Source organism: Salvelinus fontinalis, chromosome 1, assembly GCF_029448725.1.
Source record: "Salvelinus fontinalis isolate EN_2023a chromosome 1, ASM2944872v1, whole genome shotgun sequence".
Classification (NCBI taxonomy): domain Eukaryota; kingdom Metazoa; phylum Chordata; class Actinopteri; order Salmoniformes; family Salmonidae; genus Salvelinus; species Salvelinus fontinalis.
In genome coordinates this window covers 44,238,806-44,254,608 of record NC_074665.1, presented here as the reverse complement: position 1 = coordinate 44,254,608, position 15,803 = coordinate 44,238,806, and the positions used below count along the sequence as shown (strand labels likewise).

The 15,803-nt window shown below is 40.9% G+C and overlaps 1 protein-coding gene across 4 annotated transcripts; it reads left to right on the top strand.

Annotated features, from left to right (window-relative positions):
* Nucleotides 1–1,345: 1,345 nt before the first annotated feature.
* coasy (CoA synthase) lies at nt 1,346–15,509 on the top strand. Of its 4 annotated transcripts, none has more exons than XM_055922505.1 (10): nt 1,346–1,502; nt 3,494–4,253; nt 5,123–5,337; nt 5,841–5,972; nt 7,085–7,283; nt 7,415–7,479; nt 8,866–8,950; nt 9,193–9,290; nt 9,666–9,812; nt 11,706–15,509. In XM_055922505.1, the coding sequence occupies exons 2-10, from the start codon at nt 3,542–3,544 to the stop codon at nt 11,775–11,777; spliced, it is 1,725 nt and encodes a 574-aa protein (XP_055778480.1). In that variant the 5' UTR covers nt 1,346–1,502; nt 3,494–3,541; the 3' UTR covers nt 11,778–15,509. The 4 variants fall into 4 exon arrangements, with proteins under 4 accessions (XP_055778480.1, XP_055778503.1, XP_055778488.1 ...); XM_055922528.1 differs by having other exon boundaries at nt 1,347–1,502; nt 7,088–7,277; XM_055922513.1 differs by having other exon boundaries at nt 1,347–1,502; nt 7,088–7,283.
* Nucleotides 15,510–15,803: the final 294 nt, after the last annotated feature.

Here is a 15,803-nt window from a genome sequence, read left to right as displayed (position 1 = left end):
CTACCGTATGGCAAGCGGTAATGGAGTGCCAAGTCTAGGACTAAAAGGCTTCTCAACAGCTTTTACCCCCAAGCCATAAGACTCCTGAACATGTAATCAAATGGCTACCCGGACTATTTACATTGTGCCCCCCCCCCCCCCCCGTTTACGCTGCTGCTACTCTCTGTTTATCATATATGCATAGCCACTAACTATACATTCATGTACATACTACCTCAATTAGCCCGACTAACCAGTGCCTGTATATAGCCCAGGGCCTGTATATAGCCTCGCTACTGTTATAGCCTCGCCACTGTATATAGCCTCGCTACTGTTATTATTTACTGTCTTTTTACTGTTTTTTATTTCCTTACTTATCTATTGTTCACCTAATAACAATTTTTTTACTTAAATTGCACTGATGGTTAGTAAGCATTTCACTGTAAGGTGAAACGTAACAAATAAACTTTGATTTGATCTGTTATCTTTGTACAATGTAAAGGCCATGATTTCTCATCTGCAGCAGAAATAAGGACTGAGACAGGTGAGATGAGTGCGTATAAAGCTTCTCAGAGCGGTAGTGCTGATCTAGGCTCAGGTTCTACCTTTGTTCAATATGACTTAAGGTCAAACTGATCCTAGATCTGCACTCCTACTCGTAGATGCTTTGTGATTACGGGCCTGGTGCAACTTATAAATGTTGAACTGAAGTTTGGACACTGATCTGTTATAAAAGAAACATTATAGTCTATGATGGTGGGAATCGCAACATGACTGGGTTTGAGGTTCATTACAAAGTGCATTGCTGAGATGCCAAGCAGGTTTTACAGGTGGTCGGCCTACTGTGCATTTCCTGTCTGTGATTGTATTCTTTCTTTCTCCAGAGTGGTGCAGCGGTATAAGGCACTGCATCTCAGTGCTAGAGGTGTCACTACAGATCCTGGTTCGATTGCAGGCTGTATCACAACCAGCCATGATTGGGAGTCCCATAGGGCGGCACACAATTGGCCCAGCGTCGTCCAGGTTAGGGTTTGTCCGGGGTAGTCCGTCATTGTAAATAAGAATTTGTTCTTGACTGACTTGCCTGGTTAAATGACACTCCTGTGTGATGCTATAAAATAGGTAGCCTACAAATTAAAAAAAAAAATGGTATAATATAAATTATATAATAAAATGGAACCAGATTTATTCTATCAATAGCAGAAATGTTGATTTAAGTTCGTATTTCACAAATAGCACCAACATATCAATAGTGACCTCTGTCGGCTGATTATGAAATGGAAATGAATAGCTAGATATTTTCGCTGACTACATTACCCAGATGTCCCCAAATCCATTAATCAACCAATGAATGTTGTCCATGTGCAACCGGTAGCTGGCTAGGTCAAATGGGCATGTCTCTATCGAAAGAATAATAACAATATTGGACAGTGGTACAACAACGTAGTTAGCCATTGGGAATAGCCATTTACAGACGAGATTTAAACTTAACTTACGTTACCTTGCTACAGCATTTGCACAAGGTAAAGTAACTATTGTCACTCTTCATGTTGTTATTTCTACGCACGAACGCAGTAGCTAGCTTGCTCGGTATTAGTCAGCTAACGTTAGCGACATACTTCAATGATAGCTATGGGTTGTGTATGTCATGGTAGTAAATTCAATGTGTAGTCTTCTGACAATATTCCGGGGTGTACGTCGTTGCCAAGTAAAACTCCACTCTAATGGAAACTAACTAGCTACTTCACAACGCGGAGTTGAGGTTGACTTGTTGGCTCTCCGGGGAGTTGCAAATGTCTTGATCATAACCAACTAACGTGAACGTAGCTAGCTAGTTCACGTTAGCTACTTGGCTATCCAGCTAGCTGCAAGTACCAGAAACTAACTAACTTTACTTGTTTTTGTTATTAAGTAGCAAAGCTAACTAAACACATTTTCTCGAATGTTCCTATTTCATTAACGAAGGTCAATGTGTCTTATAGTTAACTTAGCTAGCTATAGTAATAAGAAATCATTCGTCTTCATCTGTTTGTTTAGTCGTTATTGATTTACCAGACGTAGCTACCTACGGTTTACTCCTTGGTAAAAGGCCAGGGTGACAGCTTTCCCTTAAATAGGTCGTTATCAATAAAACGCCTCACGATATCTCTCAATATTGGCCACAATTAATTGGATATTTGAGTGATATAAAAGTGTATATACCTGACAGATATGAGTGGTTTAGGTTAATTTCCCATCCTTTATTTAAAAAATACATTAGGTCTACTTACCAATATGTTTAACCAATTGTGCGAAGTTTCTACCAGTAGATATAATTGCAAAGTAGAAACTACTTTGCAATTTCTACCGATAGAAACTTTTCACAGTTGGTTGAACATATTGGTAAGTAGACCTAAAGTACTTTTTTCCTCCAACGTAACTTTAAGCCTACCCAGCTTAGTTACCCAACATGATCCCCTTTTCATTGTTTTAAAGTGTTTAATCAAGATTGCAGCTGACAGACATGATAGGATATGTGTCAAATTTTCTAGCAGTATATAAGGGATAGCTTGTTATATAGACGTTATCTTTCAGGGGATAAATTAGATGGCTATATTTGCTCGCCATCTATAGTGCTCAAGACAGTAGTCCGATTTACAACTTTACCAGGAGGAGGATTTACCCATGTAAAGCTCTTTCCAAAAGCTTAATCTCTGAAGCAAGCTAAATGACACATGTTTGCTTAGCTAGCTAGGTACAGCACATGCCAATAGGTAAGGGTAGCCTATCCAATCTGAAAATATATGATCAATTGATGTTTACTGATCATGAACAGCATGCAGTTTCTTGCTGTATAACGCTGATGATATAGTTAAATGTGGAACAATAGGAAATGTGTAGTTCTGACTATGCTCTTCAAGAGGTGATGATATTAAAGCCACATAGATAACATTTGTTTAGCAAACCCTTGAAAACGGCATGTAGTTGTCAACTCTTCATTGACCTGTCAAAGGCTTTCTATACTGTTGATCACTCCCTGCTAATTCAGAGGCTTTTCTCAATTGGCCTCGACCAGGCTGCATGTAACTGGTTTAAAAATTACTTGACAGATAGAACTCAATGTGTATCTACTGATGGTGTTAAATCAGGTTTCCTGAATATTACGAAAGGTGTCCCACAGGGGTCGATTCTAAGTATATGTTCTCAAGAGTGCATAAAAATAACTCTGATTTAAGTATATGTACTTTGAAAGGTGTCCATATTAGTACCAACATATACTTTGAAAGGTGTCCAGCCCTGCTTACAGATATCTGGATAGATAAAAAAAGAACTCCTTGATAAAATAAAGGTTAAATAAATACAAATTTCAGCGGCGCTGGGGGTCTCCTTGCTCCCCAGCAGCCAAATCGAACGCTCTGCACGGTTTTGTGACTTTTTATTGATAACGACCTTTAGCTTAGGTAACTTATACCTATTAATTAGTTTTCTCAATGTTTTTTGTAATGGTGTGACCCTGCCTTTTGCTCTACCCCAGACATTGTGCCAAGTGTGTGTCCCTGCTCCTGTGACACATCTGGCCAACATGTCCATGTTCAGCACGGGCATCCTGGTGCTCACCTCTCCCCTCCACACCCTCCCCCTGCGCATTGCCCCTGTACTCAGCTCGGCTGCCCAGGTGGTGGAGCGCACCCTCTACGTCCATCTCCATCCAGGCCTGAACCTGGGTGTTGGCGGGGGCCAGCCCAGGCCCGTCTTCATCCCGCCCGTGGTGGATCTGTCCAGCCTTATCACTGGGCTCTACAGCAATGCTGCCAATGTGTGCGGCCACCTGGACGTACGAGTGCTCCTCACCAACGTCCGCGCCCATCCCAACAATGCCTCCAGCCCAGAGACAGGTGGGACAGGGGTAGCAGGTAACCCCTTCCCTTCCCCACAGCCCCTCTCCCACTCCCCCGAGGTGGTGCTAACAGACTTCGCCCTGCAGGACCCAGGCCAGTCCCCGCTGGTGGCCCAGTGTCTGCAGAGGTACACGGGCTACTGTTACGTCTGCACGCCCGGCTTGGCCTCGGTGCTGCTCCACCCGCAGCTGCAGAAGCTGGAGGAAGAGGTAGAGAAGGAGGGCCAAAAGGACGACTGGGATAGTAGGTCGGAGCGCATGGAGACTTACAGTGAGGTGGTTGTAGGGGGAACGTTCGACCGCCTCCACGGGGCGCACAAGACGCTGCTGAACATCTCTTGCCTCTTGGCGAACAAGCGGTTCCTTATCGGGGTGTGTGACCAAGAACTTCTAAAAAGTAAGTGGAATGATGAGAAAGAACAATGGTGCTGTGTAACCAAGTTTCTTTGGGCATTATTAGGTCACCTTGTCTTCTATCCATACACAAGGTATTGTGTTCCTTACTCCATAATGGGCTATATCATCTGATCTGGATTGGCATTTTTAAAAGGACTTTGGAATTCACTGTGCTCCAGGGTTTTTTTTCTGGATCAAAAAGGGTTTCAGGTGGTGCAACATTTGAGGTCCCCCATCTTGACAATGTAGAGACATTTTTGAATATTTAAGGCAATTTCCTGTTATTCAAATTCTTGGAGCTGAGAGAAAATAGTGCCGTTTTAAAGTTAATTTCCTATGCATTTTGCCATGGCTAATTCTGTGTTTTGCTCAAACATAATAACAAAATCAATACTGCTAAATTCATTGTTTTTTGGTATTTTAAATTCTCCCCGGTTGTCTAGTTTTTATTTTGGGGATTGTTCATTCTCATAGATGATATTATTGAAAAACATAGAGATCCATTATCTTTTCTAAATATTTTATCGGTTTTTAGTCATTTTAAGTTAACACTGAAAGCGTTTTCCCACCATAAATGTATAAAGTTTTTTTTATTATATATATTTTTTTACTGTTTGGATTTAGGAGACCCGAAAAAAATGCTTTGGCGGCCTGCCCAAGGATTACAATGGCAGAAAATTCCCTGCACTCAACCTTGACATTGAAGAGTGTGGATTTACGGATACGTTTGCACAATAGCGGAATAAAACGTTTGATGTCCCATACCCTGCCATTTTCCTTGCCTCTTATTCTTCGTTCTCTTCTTCCTCTTTCTCCACCTTCTTTTTTTTCTCCACCCTCTTTTTCTTATCTTTCTCTGCCTGTCCTCAGAGAAGGTGCTAAAGGAGCTAATCGAACCATATGCTTTGCGGGTGCAGCGGCTCCATGAGTTCCTGCAGGACGTCAAGCCCTCGCTGCAGTACGAGATCGTGCCCCTTTCGGACCCCTTTGGACCCTCCGTTATTGATGCCCAGCTGCAATGCATTGTGGTTAGCGAGGAGACCCGCAGGGGAGGCGAGGCTGTGAACAAGAAGCGCCTCGAAAACGTAAGTGCGTTGGGTTTAAATGGTCTTCTCTTGCCAAACTGCGCATGTGCAGGCTGTCAAATCAAAAGCACTCCTTCGATATAATTTAAAACATTTTAGTTTGTCACTTTCAGAGGTTGGAGTTATAACAACTAAAGATATTGGTTCAAATCCAGGTTGTGACTTTAGATTGAGACAATTAACAAACTACTAAGGAAGAATTCTTCACTTCTCTCATTGACTTCTCAAACCCCAAAATCAGGCCTGGTCTGTTTCGTAAGCGTTCCCGGAAGTCTCGTGATGTTGTGTGTCTGGGTTTAGAAACATACAGTACAATTTGAACAAGCTTCAATGGTGTTTAATAGCTGGCAAAGACAATCCTAGTGTTTTGAGTGGGCCTCTTGATACAGCACAGGCTGAGGGATGGCTGGCTATGTATTGTTTGTGTTACGTCTGGCTGAACATAGCCTATATATTGTCTTTGTTATGTCTGGTGTCTTGTCATCAACTGTCTGCCCTATTAGGGTCTTCCAGGACTGGTACTGCACGAGATCCAGCTGCTGAAGGATGCCCACCACACTGAGATGGAGGAGGAGAAGATCAGCTCCTCCAGCCTCCGCTCACGCCTCCTGGGGACCCTCCTCACAGACCCAAAAGTACACACATTCCCCCTCTTCCCTTCCAGCCTGCTCATGGGTGTCACACATAACATACTAATTTCTACTTGGTATTTGAGACAGAAAGAGATTTTGTGTACCCCTAAGTAGTTTCAGTCGCTGACACCGGCAAAAGATGGGGCTAATTTCAGTATTTTTGATCTCTATGCAAATAACAGGGACTGTGTCCCAAATGGCATCTTATTACCCAAGTGGCACCTTATTCCCCATTTCAGGGCTACCCAACTGGCGGGATGAATTTCACCCTCAGGTGGCTTTATTTGGCTCCCCAATTTTCATTTTTGGACATAAAAGACCAGGAAATCAGCCTCTAAGTGATTTTAATTTTGGAAGTCTGTTCCCACGTATTTCCATGCATAATAGAGAGACATGTCATCGTGGACAAATGTAAGCAAGATCTGAAATGTATTGTTTTAGTAAAATATCTGTTTGTGCTGCTTGCGGTCTATTTTCAGTTTAATAATTATCTGTAATCATGTTCCAGCCCCCCGATCATCCACTCAAGAAAAAAATCGACCAGCGGCTTAATTTAGTTGGTGATCCCTGCCCTATATAGTGCACTTATTTTGACTAGGGCTCTGGTCAAAAGTAGTGCACCATATAGGAAAAAAGGGGGCCATTAGGGACGTAGACAGGGCTTTTTCAGAACAACTGATAGTTACTCCAGCAAGGTTACCAGGGTAGAGAAGGCTATATTCAGGGACTCTGTTTCTCCTCAAGCAGAAGAAACATGCTATTCATCCAGCCTCGCTAACCGCAAATGATCTTTCAGTGGCAATTGCAGTCCCACAATAGACTACTATTCACTAATTGCCAGCGAGTGCTTTGTCAAGCACGTTGTTGGGATGCATCAGGTATCACAAGACCTGATTTTTCACAATTCAGTTTCTCTTTATCTCATTGTAGTCTAATTGGACCTCAGCCTTAAGTTAGTATATGATTTGAATTATGTGTATAGTCAGTATCGTAGATATATGATATGTCAGACATTTAGTGTGATTATTTACCACTTACACACAAGCCCCCATATGACTGCCAATGCATTTTGATGCCCCGTTCACCTTTACCCCTCTTGCCTATCCCCTGTGAAGCAGAACAAGTCCCATCTCCCCCTGGTGCCCTATGTGATTGGCCTGACCGGGAGCAGTGGCAGCGGGAAGAGCTCCATTGCCCAGCAGTTGGAGGCCATGGGTGCGGTCCGCATCGACAGCGACCAGCTGGGCCACGAGACCTACCAGCCGGGGGAAGTTGCCTACAACAGGGTGCTGGAGGAGTTTGGATCAGGTGCGGGTGGGTCTTCCGTCCACATAGCTGACAGAAGCTGTCGTCACATTCTTTATAGTGGAGAATTGATTTAACATATATAATGTAAGGCTTTAACCAAAGCATCTGTTTCAATGAATGACTCTTATCATTTGCAGATCTTATTAACGAGGACAAAACTATCAACAGACGCGCACTAGGCAGGAAAGTTTTTGGAAACAAGGTAATGTTTGTGTATGGCATGTGTGAAATACAGCCCAATAATATTTGAGAACATTATATTTTATATTTTATACAAATGGCAAGGGATGTAAAAAAAAAAAAAAAAAGGGTTTATTTAGTTGTATTTAGCATTTTCTTTTCAAATATCAATGGAATGGACTATATCAGCAGAGATATAGTGCCTTCAGAAATTATTCACACCCCTTGACGTGTCAAAGCTTAACTTTGTGTCACTTGCCAAGACTACCCCATTATGTCAAAGTGAAATTATGTTTTTATACATTTTTATAAATTAATTAAAGATGAAAAGCTGAAATGTCTTGAGTCAATAAGTATTGCACCGCTTTATGGCAAGCCTAAATAAGTTCAGGAGCAAACATTTGCTTAACAGGTCACAAAAGTTGCATTTGCTGTGTACTTAGGGTCGTTCTCCTGTTGAAAGGTGAACCTTCGCCCCAGTCTGAGGTCCTGAGCGCTCTGGAGCAGGTTTTCGTGAAGGATTTCTCTGTACTTAGCTAGCAAATATATTATTTTAGAATAAGGCTGTAACGTAACAAAATGTTGAAAAAGTCAAGGGGTCTAAATACTTTTCAAATGCACTGTATTTGATCCATTTTGAATTCAGGCTGCAACACACAACATACGGAAGAAGTCAAGGGGTATGCATACTTTCTAAAGGCACTTTGTGGGCTTCTTTCCCAAAACATCGGGCCTGAAAATGTGTTGTCAGTTTGGCTCTGTGACTTAATGGCATAGGCTTCTGTTAATCATTATATCAACTGATATCCTCAAACTATGCAAAATCAAATCAAATCAAATAAAATTTTATTAGTCACATACACATGGTTAGCAGATGTACACATGGTTAGCAGATGTTAATGCGAGTGTAGCGAAATGCTTGTGCTTCTAGTTCCGACAATGCAGTAATAACAACAAGTAATCTAACCTAACAATTCCGCAACTACTACCTTATACACGCAAGTGTAAAGGGATAAAGAATATGTACATAAAGATATATGAATGAGTGATGGTACAGAACGGCATAGGCAAGGTGCAGTACATGGTATAGAGTACGGTATATACCTATGAGATGAGTACTGTAGGGTATGTAAACATAAAGTGGCATAGTTTAAAGTGGCTAGTGGTCCATGTGTTACATAAGATGGCAAGATGCAGTAGATGATATAGAGTACAGTATATACATATACATAAGAGATGTGTAATGTAGGGTATGTAAACATTATGCTTGTATGCTTTTATGATATGTTATCTGTACTTGTTTTGTCTTGTAACATTTTTGATATTTTTATTTTATGCACATTAAGGTTACACTTGTGTAATGAAAGTGCTTTACAAATGTAATAAATTAGTATTACTATTGTTGCAGGAGAGGTTGAAAGCCCTCACTGACATTGTGTGGCCGGAGATAGCTCTACTCGTCAAGGAAAGGATCCAACAGGCCCGAGAGGAAGGTATGTTGCTGATTTGATACGTGTCAAAGTTGTGTTTGTGTGTGTCAGTGTTTGTGTGCGTTCACCTGTGTGTACAGACAGTGGGCTTGTGTTCCCCTGTAGCTCAGTTGGTAGAGCATGGCGCTTGCAACGCCAGAATAGTGGGTTCTGAACATAAAATGTATATACGCATGACTAAGTCGCTTTGAATAAAAGTGTCTTCTAAATGGCATGTATTATTAGTATTCTATTACTCCCCCTAGGTAAACAGGTGTGTGTGGTGGACGCGGCTGTGCTGCTGGAGGCCGGCTGGACGGACATCGTGCACGAGGTCTGGGTCGCCGTCATTCCTGAGGAAGAGGTAACCCACATCTGTGCTTTAAAACGTCTGAGAATAACCTCATAGATAACTGCGCAAAGGGCACTCTTTCATTTTGATGCCTTACACAACCTGGAATTTAGGCATAGGGTTTCTCTTAACTCCTCAAAACAACCTTGTCCTCAATGTCAAAGTTAAAACATACCAGAACATTTTGAATTGAAAATAATAAATAAAATTGTACTTAAACAGTGGTAGTTCAATTCCATGATCATTTTACATTTTAGTAATTTAGCATATGCTCTTATCACAGTAACAGTAAGTAGACCCTTGCATAACATATAATGCTAAAAGACAAAACACTGATCCAGGCACTTTATTTGTTTTATTATCCACCCCAACGCCCCTAACCCCCAGGCGGTGTCTCGGATCACGGCGAGGGACGGCGTCAGCCAAGAGGATGCTGTGCGGCGGCTGCAGAGCCAGTGGCCCAACACGCAACAGGTGGAGCAGGCCAACGTGGTGCTCTGCACTCTGTGGGAGCCCGAGATCACCCAGAAACAGGTAAGGAAGGAAGGGATAGGGAGACGAGGTTCTTGTTCATTAGGAACCAAAAGGAAGAAAACAAGGAGGGGCTGGTCCATTTTCCCATCGCAAAACATTTTGTTACGCTATTCCCTAATGAACATGACCCAGGGCGAAGCCAGACACACTGATGGGGGAAAATGGCTTGATAAAGCACATTTTAAAAGTCCTGAAACTTTTACCATCCACACATAAAGGCTTCTTGCATTTTTATAGGAACAATCATTTTTATATATCTTAGACTGCGTCCAGATTCTCCACCCTTCTAAAGTGGGCACGCCACTTGCACACTTCCAATCATGGATTAAAAAGTATTGGATTGGTGTAAACATTGGCTGGAGAGAGTTTCCACTAAAGCTTACCGTATGCCTCCCAGTCAAAACAGTTTGAACAGTTATGACTAAATTCTGTGACTTTTTGGTGTTCGGCATTTTTTTTTTTTTTCCCCAGCTGTTCGAGCACACAAATGTATTGAGGCAAGCCCAAGTTCGATACCCTAAGTCTACATCCCTTCGTCGGTGATTGGTCGACAGTAGTGTTTCTTCAATTAAGTGTTAGTTGTCATTCAACAACAGACAACTAGTTTTCATGCACATTTTTTTACCTTAAAAATACTACACTTAGATGTAAAATTGCGGCTAAGACCTCGGTAGAAAAATTTATGACGAGTTCTTGATTTATCTTTAGATTGATTCAGACTATTTTGAGGAAGTGTTACTGTATGTTGTTGCTACGGCGTCTCGAGGGGAAAAACTGTAATTTTGCCGCTCTTTTCTTGTTTTTCAAGCAAATCTCTTTTTAAGGCAGGATGCGAGGCACTGATGCTCGCTTCGCGTAGCCGAGTTCTGCTTGGAGAAAACCGAACATAGTATGCGGACGCCTTTATTGTATGTATTTTTTGTTGTTTTCCATGATTGGGAGAAACAGTTTTTTTTTTTTTTTTTTGCTGTTTAGTTCTGCTATCTGTAAAGAAATTGTCTGTCTAGGTTGTTCCTGCTTCTACGATTGGATAGAACAAAGCTGTATCTCCATTCGCTTGATAATTTTATTGGTCGCTCTTCCATATTATGCTCCGATCACTTTGATTTTTACTGACTGCTGCTACTATGATAAATCAGCAAGCTATCAATGTGGATAATATCTAACAAGCGGAGGGAGGGTAGGAAAAAAGATGAAAGGCTGACGCACGTTCTCACGGGTTAAAGTTCTCCGTCACTGCGACAGATTTCTGTCAATGATTTTGTGTTTTTACATTATTGAAAAAGATTGGAATTGGTCAAACTTGCAGTTTAAGGTACAAAATTATCCTCTTTCCTTAAAAGCATTATGGTCATGCCATTTTTACATGGGAGGTTAACTTGGCCCTGCAGACAATCGATCTGAGATCGAGATGGGACATTTAATTTGTGTTTTTTTTTATTATTGTTTTGCTTTAACCCCTGCGTTCTGACTGAGTGACAGCAAACGCATCTACCCGCTGCAAGTTTGAGAACACACGCAAGTTCGCTGCTCCTGATCTGCAGCTTTCTTGGTTTATATGAAGGTGCAGGGAGACTATTAGGTATTGCAAACCTCTATTTAGGCATTTCAAAACAGTTTTTCCAATTACGAGTATCATCCCTGTGAATTAACGGATACAAATAAGAGTATGGCAAGCTCAGCACACCCCTAGTTTCCACCATTGTTAAATCCATGACAGGAAGTGTGGAAGTGCACACTTTGGGAAAAGTGAAGAATCTGGACGCAGCTTACACATTAACGTTTAACAACCAAGTATTTTCATGATATGGCTTTCAGGGAGGATATAGATACCAGTCAATGCATTGCATAAACAAACCCTTTGTCACGTCTTCCTCTGCATTTAAATCCCAGGTACGGAAGGCCTGGGATCTTCTTCAGAAGCGGATCCAACAGAGTCGGGAAGGAGCCAAGCCACCGTCCTGAGTCAGACCTCCGCGCGCACACACACACACCCCAACAGTGAACTGCACACATACCGACTGTAAGCCCTGCAAGGGACGAGGGTGGCTCCAAAACAGCCAGGGTGGAATCATGTTAGGGACGCGTCTGCCTTAAAAAGAGTGCCACAGCGGTTGCTTTGGTGTGCCTGCAAAAGACGCTGGAGCCATACCGGTGAACATTAGAAACAGTTTCAATTGAAACAGTTTCTCCGTCTCAATGCGCATCAGCCAATTAAAATGAATAGAACGCTACAATGTAACTGGTCCCATCAGATAACCTGGCACACCTTAGCCCTATGCTAACCTCACCAGATGACTGATTATTTCCTGGAACAAAATCCCTCATCAGCCTATCAAAGATCTTTTAGACTTTATTTCCACCAGCCAATAGACATGTTGGTTGTTTAGCAACAAAACCGACAAGTACGGGGCAGAACTTAGATTGTTGACATGTAAACTAATTTTGTCTCCAATATTTATTGAAATACATTTGCACAACTTTGATCCATATTAGAATAGACGTGACATCAGTCAACACCTCAAAACAAGACATTGTATCAAGAACAAGATAAAACTAGCTGAAACGAGCCACCTACAATTCCCCACATGGCAGCTTCTTGTCATTGTTGCTAGATATCTGGCCATCCAGAATCACAACAACACCGACTTCTGCCCCATTGAAGTGTGTGTGCGTTGTTTTCGTGACGTTGTAAGATAACCCGTCTTTGGCATTTCTTAAAATAGGTCAACCCATGTCACTAAAGGGATATTTTAAACCTACAAATTTCAGGTTTACTTTTGTTCCCGTTGGTCTGTAACAATGTTGTGTGCCAATATTGCAATGATGCATCCTTGACTAGGCTACTTGTACTAACGTTAGACAAAATGTTCACGTTTTCACATATGACAAAATCCCAAATTTGTCCTGTCCATTTCAAACACATTCATGAGCTTTCACAACAGTAAAGATGTAGGAGGATTATACAACATGTACGTTTATATTCATATATCGTTAAAAAAAATAATAATAATAATAATAAAGACACTATGACTATTTGGTGGTGTGATCTTCTAAGGCTGTAAGCCCAGAGACTGCAAGGTATGAAGGCAATGAGGTCGAATCCCCCTCGGGGCAAGGTTCTAATTTAAGGGAAAAAACGCTCCACTGTTGGGCCTCGAGTCAAGTATATGTGACAAAGTAGATTTATAAAAATGAATATAAAATATAATCAATAGGTTAGCTTTTCAAACTGCGTGCCCGGGGACTGGGAGCGCGCACAGTGTAGGCTACCTGTGAATTCGTTATCTGATCACTTTTTTTTATTTCGTGTGTGTGTAAATTCACTAGATATATTCACTGCAGTATTAAGCCTAGCATTCGAGCTAATGAATTATGTCCTAATATCCATACACTTATAACTTAGGCTACACATTTCGAGCCTGTCTGTGTTCGTGGTTTTGTTTTCGCAATTACGCACCTGGCATCTTCGCTGGCTCGGCTATTCGTCTTAAATCGTGTGGATTTCCAGGTAAAGCCAAATTACAATTGCTTGTTGGAAACTTATTTTGACTTTATATTATTTAATAATAGCCTATTGGAGGAGATGCGCTCTTGCTTGCTGAATTAAAAAAATATATATAAGATAATGTATGCACTCACTACTTTAAGTCGCTCTGCATAAGAGCGTCTGCTAAAATGTAAATGTAAAATAGGCTACAGCTTTAAGAACTGGCTGGGAGTTGGAAAGGCGAGAGAGACATTTGTGTCAGAAGAAGCCCATATTTTCCTGTAGTATCTTAGCACCGATACATCCTGACAAAATACAACTTATGAGTGGCTTGCTAATGTACTTTTCTGGACCTTCTAAACTCTAGAATATACCCATAACTGTTCCAAAGGGTTGCATAATCAGGCCTAGGTCGTATGCAGTTATTTCGGCTAAAACTAAACAGGACATTTGAGCGGTTATTCAAATTTGATCTATAGACCACAGTTGTTTACTCACTTGATAACAATAATACATTCATCATTGCTTCGTGTTGTAGCTTGGGTAGAATCGTTAGGGGATCTTTGAGCAACGACGCAAGCAATGACATGCTGTAGAAAATATGCAGGCTAAACGGTGTTTGCTGTTGAATTGGTACATTTCTAAATACACTTTTTTATATTTTTCAATGCATGTACAATTAAGTATTATTTGCGGTTGTCGCTATGACATTAAACACACTCTAAAAGCACCGAATTGTCTTATGACCTTATTAATATGTCTACAGCGTGCAGTAGGATGTGTTGATCAGACGATTGACAGGTGTGCTGTAGAACGATAAACAATGAACCTTTCCTCTAGTGTGGATGCTTGCGAACGTGAGTTCGAGTCCGGACCCGCGATACATCTTGAAAATAACAACATTGCCGCAATACTGCCATCTGTAGGATGATAACGAGGGACTTTGTTAAGGACGCTCTTATGGAAAAGTATTCGTTCACATCCATCTAGGTAAACATTTGCAATTGGCTGATGCAGAATTTGTTCCAGGAAATAAATACTGTCATCTGGTGTACCAAGTTATCTGATGCGACCAGCAATAATGTAATGTTCTGTCATCTACGATTTTAATTGGCTGATGTAAATTTTGATGCGGAGAATCTGTTTCTAATGTTCGTAAGTATGGCCTCTGTGTGTCTGTCTGGTCGACTTTTCACACTCGTTTAAAAATAGTTGTTTCTTTGTTAATTGGGTGGATATAGTGGGAGACTAAACATGGCCAGAGAATTAGGACTCGATTTCAATCCGTATCGCAGAAGATAATGGGGTATAACGCAACTTAAAGGTCATTTCCGATTGTGCCGACATATGCAGCGTTTACCGTGAAGGCAGTCTCTGCGAACGCAGGAAAAAACATTGCCTTTAAATTTGATTTGCGCTATACCGCAGATCTTCCGTGATATGGATTGAATCGAGCTCTTAATGTTGCTACTTAGTGAATAAGTTTGTGAAGATTTGCTGTTTTTTAGATATTAACGAACAAATAAAAGTCCCTCACGACCTGGTTTTATATGGATGTTTAAATCGGACATCAGACAATCCTTGGTATAATATACTCTAAAGACCAAACTGTACTGTAAATACGAATGTTTCAGACACGAGAATGCATAAATCGAGTCAAATAGTGGTGGGCATTTTGACTACGCTTTCTTTTGTAGGGCTTAGGGTCAATCAAGTATTTGTTAATATAGCTTTAAGTTAAAAAAAAAAAAGTGTTGAAGAGTATAGTGAAAAATAATGTTTGGGATGTTTATAAGGAGTTGTGGAATAAAAATGTAGGAGTAATTTTGTGCTGTTTGTAGATTGAGAAAAGATGGATGAAACATGATACAGATTTAACAACATGACACTCTTGTTGGCTATACAGGACAAACAGATCTGGGACCAGTTTAGGAGTGCGTAGATACAGTGCCTTCAAAGTATTCATACCCCTCGACTTATTCCAGATCTTGTGTTAGCTGGTTGAGAGAATGCCTAGAGTGTGCAAAGCTGTCATCAAGGCAAAGTGTTGCTACTTTGAAGAATCTCAAATATAAAAAATATCTTGATTTGTTTAACCCATATAGAATCATGTAGTAACCAAAAAAATTGTAATTTCATAGTTGTGATGTCTTCACTATTATTCTACAATGTAGAAAATATTAAAAATAAAAAGAAACTTGAATGAGTAGGTGTCCAAACTTTTGACTGTTACTGTAAGTATTAACACCACTGAGTCAATATATGTTAGAATCACCTTTGGCAGAGATTACAGCTGTGAGTTCTGGGTAAGTCTCTTAAGTGCTTTTCACACCCAGATTGTCCAACATTTCCCTTTTTTTCCCTTTTTTTTTTATTCTTCAAGCTCTGTCAAATTGGTTGTTGATCATTGCTAGACAACCATTTTCATGTCATGCCACATATTTTCAAGTAGATAAGTCAAAACTGTAACTTGGCCACTCGGGAACATTCACTTTCTTCTT

What these genes read in the sequence shown, in the direction of transcription:
- coasy (XM_055922505.1), top strand. Translation starts at nt 3,542, where the DNA reads ATGTCCATGTTCAGCACGGGCATCCTGGTGCTCACCTCTCCCCTCCAC. An exon ending in GGAGTTTGGATCAGGTGCGG is followed by an intron (nt 7,284 to 7,414) that starts GTGGGTCTTCCG and finishes TATCATTTGCAG; the next exon opens with ATCTTATTAACGAGGACAAA. An exon ending in CCAACAGGCCCGAGAGGAAG is followed by an intron (nt 8,951 to 9,192) that starts GTATGTTGCTGA and finishes TACTCCCCCTAG; the next exon opens with GTAAACAGGTGTGTGTGGTG.